The sequence below is a fragment of the Garra rufa genome, chromosome 2 (assembly GCF_049309525.1).
Source record: "Garra rufa chromosome 2, GarRuf1.0, whole genome shotgun sequence".
NCBI classification, from domain to species: domain Eukaryota; kingdom Metazoa; phylum Chordata; class Actinopteri; order Cypriniformes; family Cyprinidae; genus Garra; species Garra rufa.
In genome coordinates this window covers 16407769-16420920 of record NC_133362.1, presented here as the reverse complement: position 1 = coordinate 16420920, position 13152 = coordinate 16407769, and the positions used below count along the sequence as shown (strand labels likewise).

General features: G+C 37.5%; 1 protein-coding gene across 1 annotated transcript in view; it reads left to right on the top strand.

Annotated features, from left to right (window-relative positions):
* The window catches only part of wdr27 (WD repeat domain 27), a 95525-nt gene that overhangs the window by 60813 nt on the left and 21560 nt on the right, over positions 1 to 13152 (top strand). Inside the window, exons 22-23 of the mRNA XM_073834599.1 lie at positions 5106 to 5208; positions 9576 to 9674. Of these exons, the coding sequence (XP_073690700.1) occupies positions 5106 to 5208; positions 9576 to 9674 (202 nt within the window). The remainder of the gene's footprint in view (positions 1 to 5105; positions 5209 to 9575; positions 9675 to 13152) is intronic.

The window sequence follows — 13152 nt, the reverse complement described above, 5'->3', positions numbered from 1 at the left end:
AGCTCTGGAAGACTGATGCTTATGGAACATCTTCTCATCTTCTGTTCTGGGACTGTATGTTTTGCATATCACAATTAAAATGCTTCCTTTCAGGTATAAAGTAGTATATTGAACCTCAGGCTAAGAGGAGAGCAGCAGCCCTGTGGATTTTGGATTATGTTTGAGAAATACTGGCAACAGATCCTAAAGTGCTTTCTAAAGACTTTCTAAAAACTCCTCTCTGAAACATCAATGTGTCTTCAGCTGCACAGGAGGTCAGGGCACTGCTGGTGAGACCATGATTACTCGGTCAACACACACTCTAAAGTATTTTTTTAGTGTTTGTACGTGGGTAATTTATTTCTTTAATAGCTGCTGTCTTTTTGAAAGCTTTGCTAGTGATTTATTAGTGAATTAGTGCTAGTTGTTTTAAACGACTAATTGGATATTTTAGTTGTCTCAAGTTAGTTATTCTGACGCTAACCTTTAACCCATTTGTGCCCAAATTTTTCTTAATGGTTTCATGTATATAGTTGTGTTAATAGTGTCCTATGTGAACATGTTCTGCATTTAATTTAACCAGGTTTTTTTTTTCTTGAAAATTGTATTTGAATGTGGGCAAATATGTTGTATGCACCCCTTCAATGTCAAATTTGAATAAGAGGAGAACATTTGGCATCTAAATCAAAATAACTGCTTTCAACACCCTGCTGAAAAAAAACAGCTAAAACCAGCCTAAGATGGTTGGCTGGTCTTAGCAGGTTTAAATTGGAAAGTAGTTTGTTTTAGCTGGTCTTCCAGCCTGGCCAGGCTGGTCAGGCTGGTTTTAGCTGGTTGTTCCAGCTGGTCTCCTCCTGGCCTGTCCAGCTAAGATAAGCCTGACCAACTAAGAAAGAGGCCAAAACCCTTCTAAAACCAGCCTGCTGACCAGCTATGACCAGCTAAGACCATAGTGGATTATCAGCTAAAATCAGCCTAAGCTGGTTTAAGATAGAAGTAGCTGGTTTTTGCTGGTCTCCCAGGCTGGTTTTAGCTAGTTGTTCCAGCTGGTCTCCCAGCCAGACCAGCTAAGGAAGTGGCCAAAACCCATCTAAAACCAGCCTGCTGACCAGCTAAAACCAGGCTGGATTACCAGCTAACACCAGCCTAAACTGGTTTGCTGGTTTAAGATGGAAGTAGCTGGCATTAGCTGTTCTCCCAGCCTGGGTAGGCTGGTCAGGCTGGTTTTAGCTGGTTGTTCCAGCTGGTCTCCCAGCCTGTCCAGCTAAGACCAGCCCGACCAGCTAAGAAAGAGGCCAAAACCCTTCTAAAACCAGCCTGCTGACCAGCTACGACCAGCTAAGACCAAGGTGGATTATCAGCTAAAACCAGCCTAAGCTGGTTGGCTGGTTTTAGCTGGTTTAAGATGGAAGTAACTGGTTTTTGCTGGTCTCCCAGCCTGGCTAGGCTGGCCAGGCTGGTTTTAGCTGGTTGTTCCAGCCTAAACTGGTTTGCTGGTTTTAGCTGGTTTAAGCTGGAAGTAGCTGGCATTAGCTGTTCTCCCAGCCTGGCTAGGTTGGCCAAGCTGGCTTTAGCTGGTTGTTCTAGCTGGTCTCCCAGCCTGACCAGCTATGAAGGTGGCCAAACCCCATCTAAAACCAGCCTGCTGACCAGCTAAAACCAGACTGGATGACCAGCTAAAACCAGTTTTTAACAAGAAGGTAACCATTTCCCCATAATATATGTTATATGTACTTAGAAGTCATTTGCCCACCAGCAACTATAGTTGCCGCTTGGACAAAAAGTATGCAAAAAGCTATAGATCTCTTGTAAGATTTGTTTTGTTTGGATGATTCTAAAGACGTGAGTATGTAAATATGTGTCAACAAAAAAAATACTTGTTAGTAACATGAAAATGAACTTTCTTTGGGAGGGTTTGCACTGTGTTTCCTAGAAAAGTAAGGGTTAAGACGTTGACAGCCTCATGTGACAGAAAGGAAGTCAATGCCTTTTTTTTGCTCTTGAAATTATTTATTTGGTTGTTTGCTTGCATGTCATTGAGACATAAAACATGGATAACATCTAGAAAAATACTTACAAAAGGAAAATTACAACTATAAGAATCAGAGAATCAATTCTTTTTTGGATTGACTCCAAACAGTTCACTCAAACAGCTTTGAATGGAGAATAACAAAAAGGACAGGAAAATGCTGTTATGCACATGCTATACAGTTGCTAGAGTGTTCTGCGTGGTTTTCTTGGTGGTTATTGTTTTTGTTTTTTGCTTCTGTTATCATATCAGATCTTATTCGAAAGTAATAGCACACCTCTGTAGAGGTGTCTATAGATATTCATAGCTGAATTTTGCCATTGCATAATACAATTTATTTTCAAAGTTTATTTTGTTGCATTCGTTCTGATTTTTAAAGGTGTTTGCAGGCTTGCAGAGCCTCTGTGGTGGTTCTCCGGTTGGCATGTTGTTGGTTTCCGCTCTGGTGGTTGACTAAATGCGAAGAAAATATGTGGGCTTTACACAATAAATTTGTTTATGCTTTCTTTTAAAGCATAATCTTTTCTACTAATGAGAAGCAGATTAACCTGGCTCGCACAGGATGTGAATCAAGACCCAAACCCTCAGAAAATCACCCTAGATTCATAAAGGCATGCAAAGCAATTAGACTGAATACAACAACCAGATCCACTTATGTGATGAGTAGGAACCTCAGGCAAGCTGTTGGATGATGTTTTTCGTTTCTTGTTGCAGTGTACTATATTTTGACCTTTATATTAATGTCTCTCGAGTTGTCTGCTCTCTTCCATGCCAGTTTTTTTTGTTTGTTTGTTTTCTTTGTTTTTATTGTATGGACAGAAACAGCATGCTTTGGCAGTCTATGCGGTCTCATTAAAGGAGTTAATTTATTATATGGTTGTGCTCGTCCATAAAGGCTGATGATAGGAGGTAGGCTAGCATTAAATCACTTTATATGCCCGTTTTGTGACTTTCTTAATGGCGTAATGATCTCATTAGGCACAAATCATAGTTTATATTTGAAAAAAGGTTAGGGTTAAGCACCAAGGGCAATTTCCCCTCTGTGGATTTTAAAAAAGCACATTTTAAATTGTGGATGCTCAAAGTGCAGACACTAAATTTTCAACGAATGAGCACATGTTTATTTGAATTCAGTGTTGTTACTTCTCACCCAAAGAAAATACACAATGATCCACAAAGCTTGGGTGTGCATTATTTTTATAGAATTCCACGGACCAAAGTTAATTATTCTGCTTATACTATGGTTACCACACCTCAAGACATCCATCAGATGATATATTTCAAGACATTTGTCTGGTTTTTGTCCTTAAACGCTATTATGAGTAGGATTAATTTCTTACGCAGCTCATCCAATGCCTTAGTTGCTAATTCCAAAATGTAATTTTAGACTTAGTAAGGAAGCTTAAGCCATTAATAGCAAACTAATGCAGTTAATAATGAAGTTTAGACAGGCAGACAGACAGAAAGAGAGGGATTAAGCTCGTGAATTACCTCTCTTAATTCTGTGCATCTTTCAAAAGTGATTGGCAGCATCATCTCTACTAATAGTGAAACTTGAAGTAAATTTTCTTCAAGACCTTTGAAATAAATGAAATTGTGTGGTGAAGTGATATAGGCATGTAATGCAGTCAAGTTCTGGCTGGAACTACGTTCGCCGTGTATTTCCTTGAAACCATTGGAACGTTCGTCAGCCAATCAGATTCAAGCATTCAATGGCCCCGTAGTATGAGGTATGGTAATAACAACGACAGTCTACATTAATCGACACATTCTTAGGGAATAGTGAGTTTACAGCTAATTATCAGAACTATTTCACTTTTTTGATTAACAACTTCGCAGACTGTTTACATTTAAGGATAGCTGCATTACAAACTGCAAAAAATATATTTTTCGAAAGCCCATATGACCTGCTCTTTAACAAATTCAGTTTCAAAATAGATCACTGTGGGCTGAGATATTATTATTTAATAATGCCCACTTGAATGGCTGCTATGATCTAAAACAAGGGAGAACTAATAAAATATTAATAACTGATTTTATTGTAGTCATTATATGCTTTATTTTTGTTTTTCTATGCATTTATCGAAAATCTGTAGAGTCATTAAAAACAAATATTGTGCAAATATCCCTCTTTTGGCCGCTACCTGGCCTCTTGAAATACTACACACAGAGCTTTATTGAGCACTTATTACCTTGGAGAAGTTTTTAAAGAGGCTTTCCTGAAATTGAATTCAGAATTTGTTTTACAGTGGCTTTATAATTCTTTTCACTTGAAGCTTTCCCAAGTATGTAATGTTATCTCCATCATTAAGAATAAACTAGAAAAATGCAGGGAAATGTGGTCTAGCAATTGAAAACACAACCCCCATCATGCACGGGAGTAATGAAGAGAAGCATCGTCTCATGTGCTTTCTAAAGTTTCTTCCCACATTAGTTTACTTTGTCCCTCTGGAACACATTGGAGTCTGATGAAACATCGATCCTGACTATTTGATAGCACCTTCATGAAGAAAACACGGCCTCCAGATGTGTGGTCCTTCTCCAGTGAAAATTATTCTTAGTCATCCCATTCCAGAAGATGGTTTCTATCTGCTGTATGTTGCTTTGGATAAGTAGTGTCTGCTCAATGAATATTTACATACTAAAGGAGGTTATGTCTACAAAGAAAGCCAAAACTATCCCTAGAAATGAAAAGCTGGTCTTAAACAGATTCACTTTAAAAACGGATTACCCTTTTTGTTTTTCATGCCAGAGACTTGACTTTCCTGAGTGTTTCCGTTTTTTTTTTTTCCAACTGGTTGAGTCAAATGTGATTATGTCCAAATTTGGTAATAGTAATTTATACTTTATGTTATTTAGTCCAGGTGTATGCATTTCCCAGCTGCAAAAGAAAAAGATCCTAATGGATAAATATTTGAATTATAGCATAAAGGGCAAAGTTGAGTCACTTGAATAGCTTATGGTATTTAATGTCAAACCCTTGTGTATTATTCACAAAGTGCCTGCAAACTACTTTAGGTAGCCCAAAAAAACATGTAAATTAGGCACCTTCAAGAATTATTCACAGCTAATATGTTGTTCTTTCCATCTCTGTCAGGTGTGTTCGCCGCTATGAAAGCCATGTTAACCGCTGTCACCATTGCACTGCGGCCTTCTCACCCTGCGGCCGCTTCATAGCTACTGGCTCAGAAGACCATTCTGTGAGTCAGTTTACTATTATATATCTCCTGCTACAATGTTCTGTAAGCTTTGTCTCTGTTTCCTGTCCATGTGTTACAGTAATTGAGAATAGCTTCTGCTTGTTTTAGTGGAGTGTTTTGTGGTGTCACAAGGTGTAATAGAATTCATAAGTCTAATAATTCATAGTACCTCCACACTTTTACAAGCATTGTACAGAATGTAAAGAATAGTTGTAAATCAGATAATCCTGCTCTGGGCCAGTGTGAGCCTGTGTATCCTGACAGTGGTAATAAAACCGCCATTCAGGACTGCTGAATACCACATTTCTCATATTATAGGTAAGAACAGGGTTTTCTTTGATCTCTTAATGGAGCTGAATCTGTAAAGACAGTGTCAAAAATAGACAATGTTCTGGATCCACAGCCTAAGGTTAAATGTTAAAGGGATAGTCACACAAAAAACAAAATTCTGCCATTAATTAAATGTCGTTCCTAACTCGTAAGACCTTCGTTCATCTTCAGAACACAAATTAAGATATTTTTGATGAAATACGAAAACTTTCTAACCTTACATAGACAGCAACGCAGCTACCACGTTCAAGGCCTGTCGTGAACGTGCATCAAAAGCTGACACGGAAGAGAAGAAATTAAGAGAAGAAATAAAGTAGTTATTTTTGTTTTCCTTGCGCACAAAAAGTATTCTCGTAGCTTCATAAAATTACGGTTGAACCACTGATGTCACATGAACTAATTTAGTGATGTCCTTACTACCTTTCTGGGCCTTGAACGTGTCAGTTGCATTGCTGTCTAGAGACAGAAAGCTTTCGGATTTCATCAAATATATCTTAATTTGTGCTCTGAAGATGAACAAAGGTCTTACAAGTTTGGAACGACATGAAGGTGAGTAATTAAAGGGGTCATATGGTGTTGCTAAAAAGAGCATTATTTTGTGTGTTTGTTGTAATGCAATGTGTTTATGCAGTTTGAGGTTCAAAAAACATATTATTTTCCACATACTGTACATTATTGTTGCTCCTCTCTGCCTTGCCTTTCTGAAACACTTCGATTTTTACAAAACTCATTGTTGATGAAAACCGAGGTGTTCTCTGATTGACCAGCTATCCGGTGTCTTGTGATTGGCTGAATACCTTAAGTGTGTGATGGAAATGTTAGAAACTCCTTACCATGCTGTTTCTCGGCATGACAAGACAGAAACAATAAAAACCATTATAAACGAGGCATTTGTTGCATCCAGTGGGGACATAACTACTGATTATAATGACTCATACTGCCTTTTTACGCATTGCGTTGTGTTGCGTTGCATCACATCGCACTGCGCCGTGTAAACATAACAGCATTCTGTGTTTGCAATCGTAGAACAAGAAACAACAAGCACTACTCTACACTGCTCAAAACTCACGTTTGAATAGTCAGTACTCAATTCTTTAAAAATGAAAACATACTTACAGGCCTTCAGTCAGAAGCACAGACTGTCCTTGCAACATTGGAATTGCCACACTTTATAGCTTTAACCCTTGTGTACAGCTGGCACTGTAAGCTGCTCTCCCAGGTTCAGGAAACAGTCCTCCGTAAAATGCACATCACAGTGTTGTAAATATAGCTCAACCACTGATTAGTTGTGTCCTTATTTGGAAGGCCAAACAAAGTACTTTCATTTTCACAATGAAACACACTGCGTCTCCACAACATGGCGGCTGCAACACTACTACAGCTGGTAAAAGTTACTACTTCTTTCTTTCCATATACATATATATATCTACTCACCCCGTGACGAGGAGGGGGTTTGAAGGAGCCGTATTAGGGAGGTGTGGCTAAATTTTATAATAAATATTTCTTTATGTTTGAGACTTTAAGCTTTGCAACTTTACAGATCTCACCTATGCACAAACAGCTTGTAACACTCCAAAGACAAAGGAAAACAAGAAACCGAATCATATGACCCCTTTAATGACATAATTTGCATTTTTGGGTAAACTATCCCTTTAAAGTTATAATTTCTGCACCAAATGGCATTGATTTAGAAGATAGATAGATAGATAGATAGATAGATAGATAGATAGATAGATAGATAGATAGATAGATAGATAGATAGATAGATAGATAGATAGATAGATAGATAGATAAGGTTTGAAGATAGATAGATAGATAGATAGATAGATAGATAGATAGATAGATAGATAGATAGATAGATAGATAGATAGATAGATAGATAGATAGATAGATAGATAGATAGATCGTCTCTGTTTCGCTGGACCACTTTTTTCCGTTGACCTCTTTAGTTTTCTCTCTCTGAGTACGTCTTATCATATCCAGCAGCTGCATTACATTTACTGCTGAGCTTCTCCATGTCTTGTGTCTTTTGCCAGAATTGTCAAAACAATTCGCTCATATGAGGAAAACAGTGGGATATCCATACTTTCATGGTGTTCTGTTGTTAAAAGATCTCTGAGCTGTTGTCCTAATGACCTTGGAAAAAAAACTGTGGATGTTACTCATTTTCATGAAAAATGAATCGCGATAGCAGGTTTTGTCTCATGCGAATGCTTATGAATGACCTAGATTTAAATTTTCACAAAGAACACTGGCACTATTTCTAGGTCAATTGAACGCAATTTGATTAGTTTCAAGTAAAAATGATTATGTAGATGTTGTTACACAGATGGTCAGATGTCCTTGCTTCCAATGAAGCACAAGATGCTCTTTGGTTTATTCTCACATCATGATCATCAGATTTTGTACAAACCTGTGGAGTTCATGCAGCTGTGCTGCTGTCATTACATTTGCATAAATCCTTTTCTTAAAATCTAAAATCGTAATCCAAATTTCAAACTGAATATTTTTAGTTTTTCTGAACAATTGCTTTTCCATATGTGTCACCATTTGCACCTTCAATGTGGGAGGACTGCTGTCTCTGCTCTGTTTGTGTATGTGTGTTTAGTCTTTGCTCAAGTCAGTGGAATAATATGTGCGTGTTGATAGCTGTTATTAATCGCCAGCACTGGGTAAAGCAGGACAGTTTTGAGGAGATCTCCACAGCACCGCCCGATTTCCAGTGTTTTTTGGAAGCCGAACGGAGACAACAGTAGTGAGCTACTATGCTGTTATTTGTGGCTGTCTCGAGACTTCCATAAGCCAGATGAATTTGTTGATGCATTTTATATTTCACAAGACAATCAGAGAAAAAGGAGCTCTATCATCACCCCATTACTGCATTAATTCCAAGCCACATTATGTTTAAGCCATAAGCAACAAATACAAGAATGATCAACAAAAAGTGATTGATTTTGACCACATCTAGGATTGAGGACATGGAAAACATGGCAAGTTGTGCTATTTTCCTAAACTTTTAGCCATCTGTGTTGCCATTACTTATCAGAAGCAGCTTAAGGGAATGGTTTAGAAAAAAGAAAAAAATTCTGTCATTATTTCCATCAAATTCTGCAGCTTAGTTGTCAATTTCCTCTGTGAAACAGAATGAGAGTGGATTGTGAGGACAAAAACCCAAAGAGACATCATATCTTTTTTTAGGTTTCATAGAAGAAAGAAATGCATGCACTTTTGGAACGATATGATTAAGAAACACATGATAGAATTTATGAGCATAAGTACGTGAATGTAAGAGAACTTTAGCAATGCATTTGGATTAATTCGATTTCACTGTGGGCGGAAATACCCATCAAAACAGAGCAACCATAAAAACAATCATTGACTAAATATTATTGGTAGCTGTTTAGGATAAAACTTGAACAGGAAAGACTTTTAATTGATTGTTCCTTTGTTGCATCATATCTTATTTGGACACAGAGTTGGCCGATCTCATGGTCATCCTATCTGTTGAACATGCAGTTTTCCATGTGAAGCTAAGCAAGCTGAAGTTGATTTGTAAGTTGTTCTAGATAAGGCCTTAAATATACACATAATTGGATGCTGCAAAAACCTGTTAGCGATCTTTAGCTTCTTTCTGGCACCGAGACCTGTGTCTTCCACAGAACACCCTCAGTGTATTTCCTAAGAGGCCTGAATAAGAAACATATGGAGAAGTCCAACCAGTCTGCTGAGATACATCTTATCTGTTATCTGTTAATGACAGATATTGTTGATTTTCTCATTCATTTGTTAATGCTGTAAATAATATGCTGTAAGTCCTTGTTAAAGAACATTACACTATCGTTCAAAAGTTTGAGGTTATTTTTTATTTTTTTAAAGAAGTCTCTCAGATGCTTAAGCTAAAGACAGTATGTGAAAGTCTCTATGATTTTACAAATTGTGTGAATATGTAATGAGGCAAGCAGTTTAGTTAATATTGATGTTAATAATATGTGTTTCATCTGCTGTCCTGAGACTTTTTTTTGTTACCTTTCTTCCAGGCCTACATATATGACACACGCAGCAGCAACTTTCTCCATAAGATCCCGAGACACTCTGAAACAGTCCTGAATGTGGCTTTCAACCCTGCCAATCCAGAGGTAAACATTTACTAAATAAGTCTAAAGCAACTCATCATACTATACAATATTACAATACTAGTGCAGCTAATACCTAGTGTTGAAGTTTTAGATCGTTTTAATCCTTAATTCATTTTAGTCACCAATTGCATTTATTTTGTCTGCCAATGGGCATAAAACCAATCACACAACTTGAAAGATGGAAGTTAACTGCAAAACTCATTGTATATACCTGCTTTGGGCTAAATTAATTATAGGATTTAATTATAAGAATTAAAAGTTTAATAGATTAGGATTTTAGAGCAAATATCAATACAGTACAATACAAGGCCTTGCAAGCACTGTAATCTAGCATTGTTCCAAAACTAAGTGAACTGCAAGTGCTTACCTATTGTACATAAGTCTACATCGTAACCTTCAATGAACCTCATAAATTACTAATTTGGAAACTCTACATACATGCTTCTTAGACAAAGAATATTTGATTTATTATTGATGACAGTTATGATTGACATTAAGCCACTGGGTAAAAGAATCCATTTTAATTACAGTACACAGTTTTAATTTTAAAGGGATAGTTCACCCAAAAATGAAAATGCTGTCAATAATTATTCACTCTCATGTTCTTCCAAACCCATAAAACCTTCATCTTAAGACGTTCATCTTCAGAACACAGATTAAGATGAAATCCAAGAGCTTTCTGACCCTCATTGACAGCAACACAACTACCACATTCAAGGCCCAAAAAGGTAGTAAGGACATCAATAAAATAGTCCACATGACATCAGTGGTTCAACCTTAATTTTATGAATCTACGAGAATACTTTTATAATAACAAATTATTCAACACTTTTTCTAATTTGAGTTCTGAAGATGAACGAATGACATAAGGGTGAGTGATTAATGTCAGAATTTTTGGGTGAGCTATCCCTTAAATTTACATTTTGCACTTCTTTCACTTTTTTTTTGCGGAATTCTGGAATTGCCCTCCTAACAAAGGATACATGCTGCCCTGCCTTAATTAGAAATAGATGTGGTAACATCTGCAAACTTCCAATGAAATTTTCTAGGCAAAAAATTGTCCTTTGTCAGCAGTGCAAACCACAAAGCAGCTTTCTGTTGGTCAACGTGGCAAATTTGTGCGACAAACTTCAACCAAGTGCAAAATCTGGATGGGGAAATATTCTTGTTCATGTGGATTTCTATTGAAATGCCTGGATTTTACTCACAAAAGGTCCCTGAACAGTTGTGACTGAAACCAGCACATTTAGAGTAAAACCAGATACCTTTTGAAACAGCCTTTGTGTTGGGAACGTGTTTATCATGTCCTAAAAATGCTACCTCTGTCAGATCACTCACGTTCGGAATGGACCCCCTTTTATACATTTTAGAATTGCTTTGTTTTGTGCTCTTGAATTTAGCTTATGACCACAAAGGGTATAAAAGAGAGATAGATTCCCTTCCATCTCAAATATGACACAAATTACAATAACATAAGGTATAAATGTATCGAAAAGAAGAATCTCTTTGACTACTGAATGGGATTCTTTTATTGCAGCTTATCTCGTTGAGTGCAGCTGAATATGTTTTACAGTGTGTGTTTTGTCCCGCTGCCTTGCTGTGGGACCTATGGGGAACCCCATCTTCCTTTCACCGTTAAATGAATCCACAGAAAACGTTTCCGCAGGGGGGTTTCAAGCAGCGAATCAAAGCTTGTGTGTGGAGATCACAGTGAGATACAGCACGAGCCTTGCTCAGCCCAGTGTGTCCTCACCTCAGTCTCTGGTCTCCAACACAACTCAACACATCACTCACGCCGGCCTGTTACAGCCATCATACTGCTATTTTAATAAACAGTCCTCATATCGAATGCTCATATGCACTCCAACAATGTCTTTGTTTCATTCTCATGTTCATATGAACGTCTTTGCCAACTGTGCTAAAAGTGCACTTTGAGGAAGGAACTGTTTTTTATAGTAATGTTGGAGATATTATGTGTTGTGTTCTTGGGTGTATGGAGGACTGTGAATCAAGTGCATGTACTCTGCTAAGGTTGTTATTTTAGGCACAGGAGAGCTTTAAAGAGGACCTTAATGCTTTTTTAAAGGTTGAGGAGTCCAGCAGGTTCAAGTCGGTCCTGATTTAGTAGCTATGGATTGAGCATAGTCGCAATGTTACAGAATCAGCGACATATCTTTTGTTCTGTGCTGTGACACACATCCAGGTGAAACATATTATTGAAAAGAAAAAATAAAGGGCACGAAATTGTTTCAATGCACGGTTGTTGATTGAATGAATTTTGTTCTGAATGTAAGCTTGCAGTCGAGTTTTATATTTTTGATGAAATCCAAAAGCTTTCAGACCCTGCAAAGCCACCAACACAACTACCATGTTTAAGGCCCAGAAAGGTAATAGTTTCTTTGCTGATTGGTCAGAAAGCTCTCAAACTTGATCAAAAATATCTTTGTGTTCTGAAGATGAATGAAGGCCTTATGGGTCTGGAGTAATTTATGACAGAATTTTCATTTTTTGTTAAACTATCCCTTTAATAGCATACTTAAAAAAAAATACAGCATGAAATTCCCTTTCAAGTAGTCTTTAAAAGAACAGTTTACCCAAAAATTTCAATTCTGCCTTTGTTTATTCACCCTCAGGTTGTATGGCCTTCTTTTGTGGAACATGAAAGACTCAATGTTACGTTAACATGAGAATCAAACAAAGACGTTTGTTGGAGTGCATGTGGAACAAAAGAAAGTTTTTGTTGAAGTTTTTCCATGCAGTTAAAATGAATCAAGGCTTTGAGGTTTTAAAAAGGATGCAAAACCACTATAAAAGAGTCATAAATTAATCCATACGATCTATCTTTTTAAGTAATATAATATTTTTGTGTGACAAAAAGATTATATTTCTTGATAATTCATTGTATTTTCCAGTCATTCAAATTTAATTGAGAAAAGAATGTTGTGTTTGGAAAAACATGACAGCACCTTAATTTTGAGGTCTTTTAACTACAAATTAGCAATCTCACGGACATGGTAACCGCTTTTGATCAGTGGTGGATGCGAACGTGCTGTAACCTTGGACAGTGGAACGCAGGGAGGGGTGAGTGGTAATTTACAGGGCTGTAAAATGTATTCTTTGGTTTAGTGCTACAGGACGTTTTTGCGAGGGAAAGTGTGATTCATGCATTGCAAATGTGTGGGATTTATAAAGCGCTCTGGAGTGTGCTCGCGTCTCTGATTCTCTGGGCCATGAGAGGGAGATGTGATCGGGAGGGAGATCTTCCTTGATGGGGAATTGATGCTCGGTTATCATCTGGTCAGTATATCAACGGAGGAACTGAAGCTGTCTGAAGTCTTGCCTTGTCTTTGGCCCTTGAGCGAATGATCCTCTGAAAGACTTTTGTGCTTTCCATTAAGGGCTTCGATGCATTGAAACCCTAGGGCTATGACATCTTTGGCAGGCCAACGCTAGTGATTTAAACAATCACATCAAATAC